The 6,018-nt window shown below is 33.3% G+C and overlaps 1 protein-coding gene across 1 annotated transcript; it reads left to right on the forward strand.

Moving 5' to 3' along the window:
• Positions 1-3,396: 3,396 nt before the first annotated feature.
• Positions 3,397-4,140, forward strand: LOC141700592 (CENP-B homolog protein 2-like). Its single transcript, XM_074504295.1, has one exon. It carries the CDS (start codon positions 3,397-3,399, stop codon positions 4,138-4,140), a length of 744 nt encoding a protein of 247 aa, XP_074360396.1.
• The last annotated feature ends 1,878 nt before the right edge of the window (positions 4,141-6,018 follow it).

A 6,018-nucleotide genomic window follows, 5' to 3' on the forward strand; every position in this document is an offset into this window, starting at 1 on the left:
TCATAACCGCAGATAGATCCAAGATCCAAGGGTAAAGAAAAGGTTGGTGAACCTATCAAGGTTTATGTGCCTCCTGAGAATGAAGAAATCACTGATGAAAAGGATGATCTTGCTCTGACTTCGAGAAAAGTTCTTAAAACAACCTCTGACATGGCTCAAGTTGTTCAGAGTCAAGAGACTGTAAGTTCTGATATTTTGAAGAAGCAAGTAACCTTTGACACGGCTCAAGTTAACTTGATATCAGAAGATAGATCAAAGAAACTCCTACCAGGATTCACTAAAGCAAAACAGACTCAACCTTTAAAGACTGCTGCAAGTGGTTTTGAAGCAAGAGTAGTTACTGGAAAGGAAGCAAGAGATAAAACTGGATTGGGAAGTGCTGATGAAAGAAGAATACAGAACACTACCAATTATCCAACTTCCTTGAGTGAACCAGGTATTGGAGCAACTCCTGAGAGATTGAATCAACTGGAATCTGTACAAATGGTTTACCATACCTACTTGAAAGAACACATCTTGTTGTACTTCATGACAGATGGTAGGGTTTATCATATAAGGCAAAATGCCATTCCATTGAAGTATTTTGAAGAATTGGAGCATGTACTATTCTTACTTCAAGTGGATGACAGATTGACAGGAAGTGCTGCAAACTATTTGAAGGATCAGATTCAGAGACAGAAAAGGATTTATTCTATTAAGTCTGACAGTACATATGTTCCAAAGTACAGAGATCACAAGGGTGATATAGTTGAAATGAAGCCGAACACTGCTAAGATTATAACTACCTTTCTGGGTTACAGGGCTGTGGAATTCAATCTTGAGTCTGATAAGGCATATTTGATCAGACTGGACCAGGATATAAGAAAAGCTAAGATTAATGATCTCAGGGCTGCAATCTTTCAAATTGGTGAAGATACTGCAGAACTTAAAGATGCTAAAAGGAGGATGATTGATGAACTTAGATATGCTGAGAGATGTTTGTTGAAGAACTATCTCAGAACAACTCCTGACATTAGAGAGATCAGAAGATGAAGCCAAGTCATGATCTACAACTGATTAAATTCTGATATTTGTACAGACTGAAGCTGTTATCAGAAGTTAAATATTGGTAAAGCTTTAAGGACTGTAAGTTGTAGTTATCTAGTCTAATTCTCATGCATTTATACTTAATGTTTTTGACATCATCAAATATTTATTAAACTTGTATATTATGCTAATTTACAAGTTGGGGGAGATTGTTATATATATTTGATAATGTCATGGCTAATATGATTTATGTTTAGTTTTCAGATCTTACTTAAACAGGATAAATCAGTACTTACTGGAAGTCAGGACTTAAGGATATCGATACTTATATTATCAGGAGATAATCATCAGAAGATGGATATCAGAACTTAAGTGCTGAAGGACGTTCAGATAAGGACAACAGCTGATTAAAGGAAAGAAGATCGAGATAAACATAAGAAGAGATATGCATGAAGAAGGAGTTCTATGAAGAATAGAATACTTGGAAGAAAAGATATCTGATTGATATATTTTAGGAAGCAGAATTATATTCCATATCAATTAGCGATTATCTTGTAACTGTGTAGTATATAAACACAGACATAGGGTTTACACTATAAGTGTTATCATATTCGAGAAGATTATTCATTGTAACCCTAACAGCTCTCGTGATATTTGTTCATCACTGAGAGGTAACAGTTCCATACTGTAACGGAGTTTATTGTTTCAATAAAGTTTGTTTTCTGTTACTTGAAATATTAAAGTTCGATTTGATTGTACTTTACACTGTATTCGCCCCCTCTACAGTGTGTGTGACCTAACATGTTCTGTGCTGAAGCTGAATGTGTATAGAAGATGTTATATATATAAAATAGCATTATTTCCAAGTCCAGGATTGAAAGTTCAAAGCTGATTGAAGATTTTTGGATAAGGTTAGTTGAGTTATCCTCCAAATTGTTGCTTCTCCATTATTATTTGACCATCAGGTGTAACAGTCAAATAGGGGAAAATTGTTGAGCAAGATTAAAGCTGCATGTATAACTCAACAATGCTGTTTGGATAACTCAACATAGAACAAGGACTTTGAAATAATCTATGTCCCACTAGGATCAGTACAAATTGTTTATTGGGTATATGCACAAAAGGTTTTGTTAGCTGCAGTGAAGAAGACGTCAATGATCCGTATGAAATTCGTTAATATGTTCAGGCATCGGAGGAATAAAGTCGGAGTCATTTGAAGCAGATATCAGAATCAGTATGAAGACCTCAAGGATTCCTAGTGTAGTTGGTTATATTTGGTAGAAGACTTAACAGTGATTTGTACGGGTATAATACGAAGGCGTGAGATCAGAACTAGTCATCTGTGAACCAGACCCGTGCACGAGACGTCAGTGATCTATGAAAGGAAACGGAGTATTATTTTTAGAAGGCCTGAAGATACAGAGGAGTATAGCCTGAGGATTTACAGGATTTATTTTTAATCAGTGACTGATTTTTATTAAATAAATAAATGGAAATCAATTCCTTTATTTATTTAATTCTATATCACAATTAATTTTAAAATAAATAAATTAAAATTTGATTTTTATTAAATGAATAAATGAAACTCAAATCATTTATTTATTTAATTTAATATCAATATTTAAGTTTGAAAAAATAAATTAATATTTGATATTTTAAAATAAATAAATAAAATCTCATTTTATTTATTTATTTATTTTAATATCAAATGTTTATTTAATTGCCAGCCAGAAGTTCAAATGCATGTTTTATCGGAAATTAAAAGGGTACAAATTCAATAAAATGAAGATGCAATAACAACAGTTTCATTTGGTTCTGTAAAAATGGCAGCCTCATTTTGTGGTTTACAAGGTGGGCCCCAAGTTAATTTAGCAAAAGAATCAAGGACAAGCACTCAGAATTTTGGCAGCGTTTACAGTAAAACCTCTATAAATTAATATAGTTGGGACCGGAGAATTCTATTAATTTAGAGAGGTATTAATTAATCGATAAATTAGTAATTATTAATTTATAGAGAATTTTCGGTAGCAAACAAAATTAACTTTTGATTAAATTTTTATTCACATAAATTTAAATAAAATGAATTGTACAATTTATATTTTATACTTAATTCAATTAATTCAATGTATATGAATTTAGAAAGTCAATGTAATGTACAATATATTAGATTCAAAGTCCATGTAGTGTATAAGTTAAATTCATTGTATTTTACATAGAAAATATTCAATGTATATTAGGAAAATTCAAAGTACATGAATTAATTTAATTCATTGTATTTTACATAGAAAGTATTCAATGTATGTGTAGTCATAAAATATATTATATATACTGTATATACTAGATTGGGGGAAAAATTATACAAACAAAACAATGGCTTCTCATCTAAAAGGTGTCACAAAATCAACAATGACGGATGAAGCAAGAAAAGCATTATGTGAATATAAAAGAGAAAATTCATCATGCACTCAAAAAGATCTCCAGTTGTGGCTCGAGAATAAGTTTCATCTAAAAGTTAGTCAAGGTACAATATCAAATACACTGAAAAGGTCAGCAGACTATCTTGCAGCTAATTACTTGGAGAAAAGAAAAGATATTAAGCGACATAAACCAGCAAAATATCCAGATATGGAGAAGGTTCTCTATGAATGGTTTCTCCAATACCAAGATCGTGTTAATATGACAGGAGAGCTAATTTTAGAGAAGGCAAAAGAGATCATGAAAATTTTATACCCTCAACAAGATCAGGAGCACACTTTTTCTCAAGGTTGGCTTGAGAAATTCAAGTTAAGACATGGTATTAAGTCATTTCGTCGCTTTGGAGAAAGTGGTTTTGTTGATGTACAGGACATGGAGAAGAAACTGGAGTCCATAAGGGAAAAAATAAACCAGTTCCCTATGAAAGATGTTTTTAACATGGACGAAACTGGTTTGTTTTATAGGTTACAAGCTGATCACTCTCTTGCTACGAAACAACTTGAAGGAAGAAAACAAGACAAAGAAAGGCTCACGGTTGTTATATGTTGCAATGAAGATGGCTCTGAAAAAATTCCTTTATGGATTATTGGAAAGTATGCAAAGCACTCAAGGCATCAAAAATGCTTAATAACTTTTTGATGCAACATGAAAGCACCACACCCGAGCTTTTCGATGCAATAAGGAAGATAAGGGATGAGCTTCATGTTGATTTAAATTATATGAAAAAGCAAACTACAATTGAATCATATTTTACAAAGATGTAATAGCTATATTTTTATGAATATAAGGGAATTATTAATTTATAGTTTTATTGGGACCATATTTTTATACAGGGTTTTCAAAAAAATTATTATCTTATTATCTTATCGAAATTGATCATTTTTTGAACTGGCCCAAGTCGGGACCGGACAAAATTATTAATTTAGAGAGATTATTAATTAATCGAGTATTAATTTACAGAGGTTTTACTGTATTTCCTTTTCTGCAAGGCCATGCGTGCGTGCGGCGCTTCTCCACTCCCCCACGATTTCTTCCTACGCGTGCTCCGCACTCTCCCTCCTGACTCTCTTTTTTTCCGCGAGAACATCGAACTGCATGCATGTTTATTCGAGTAGAAAAAGCGGACCCATCTGTTTGTTTTATTTGTACAACTCGAAATCAAAATATGGCTTTATTTTATCAAGTCGCAGGTTAATGGATAAAAATAAAGGGTGCTGTTTTAATATCCAAAAACAGAAGCGCAGGTTGGTAAATGGAGTACTGTTCACTAGTCGCCAGTTGCCCCACTTCTATGCTCATAGGTTACAAATAATAGGAAAATCAAGTGGCACACAATATATATATATATATACATCGCAAGTTGTGGATAAATAGAAATTGAGGCGCAGGTGGGAAATTAAATCAAGGCCGCAGGTTGTGAATTTTCTAGCCGCATGTTGATTTATTCAGGTCGCAAGTAATTTGTACAAGCTGTTAAAAATTCAAATGAGTGGATATTAAATTGCCATGTAGCCTCCTTCTCTCTCCATCCTACCAATCTATATAATCAATCAGCAACAATTGGATCATATCTCCTCCATCTTTACAAAATGCAAAGCTCTTGCAAATTTATCTTAGCTCACTTTGAAAGCTTTATTTGAGAAGAGGAGGTCATGTCCAATTTGTTCTACACCATTTAAAGCCTTACAAACTTGTAACACTCATTATTTAAAACTTCTTTGATTGTATTTAATATAATTTGATAAGAGTTTTAAATTCTTAGAGTGATAGATAGAACCCTAGATTGATAGTTATTGTTTTTGGTTTTCTCTAAATTTGTTGCTTCAAATTATTTATATTCGAAGTTGTAAGCAACCCTTTACGGTTTAATTTCTTATTGCCTCTAACCTTACAACTGGAGCAAATGTCTCATCATAACCAATGCCTTCTTGTTGTGAGTAACCCTTTGCAACCAGTCTTGATTTATTCCTTGTGATAATGCCCTCACTGTCAGTTTTGTTTATGAACACCCATTTTGTGCCAACTACAGACCTGTTCTTTGGTCTTGGCATAAGAGTCCAGACTTTGTTCCTTTCAAATTGATTGAGTTCCTCTTGCATTCTTGTGACCCAGTCAGCATCTTGCAGAGCTTCTTCAACCTTCTTAGGTTCATTTTGAGATATAAAGGAATGGTAGAGACATTCATTTTGAGTGGCTTTTCTTATTCTTACACCATTGTCAGGGTTTTCAATGATTAAGTCAGGTGTGTGTGACTTAGACCATTTTCTTGCAGATGGAAGTTAAAAACTAGAAGATGAACCTCCCCCTTGATCCATGAATTCTCTGTTATTTCTTTGATTAGTACCACTACTGTTTCTTGATACTCCCCATGAATCAGTGTTCCCATTGTTATCAATATTTGACTCATCAAAATTTGAGGAAGATGAGTCTGATGATCTTTTTACTGATGTTTCTTGAGTTGAATCACTTGTAGTAGTCTCTGTATTTGATTCATGTTGCTCCCCCTCAACATATGCT

Source organism: Apium graveolens, unplaced genomic scaffold, assembly GCF_009905375.1.
Source record: "Apium graveolens cultivar Ventura unplaced genomic scaffold, ASM990537v1 ctg2549, whole genome shotgun sequence".
Classification (NCBI taxonomy): domain Eukaryota; kingdom Viridiplantae; phylum Streptophyta; class Magnoliopsida; order Apiales; family Apiaceae; genus Apium; species Apium graveolens.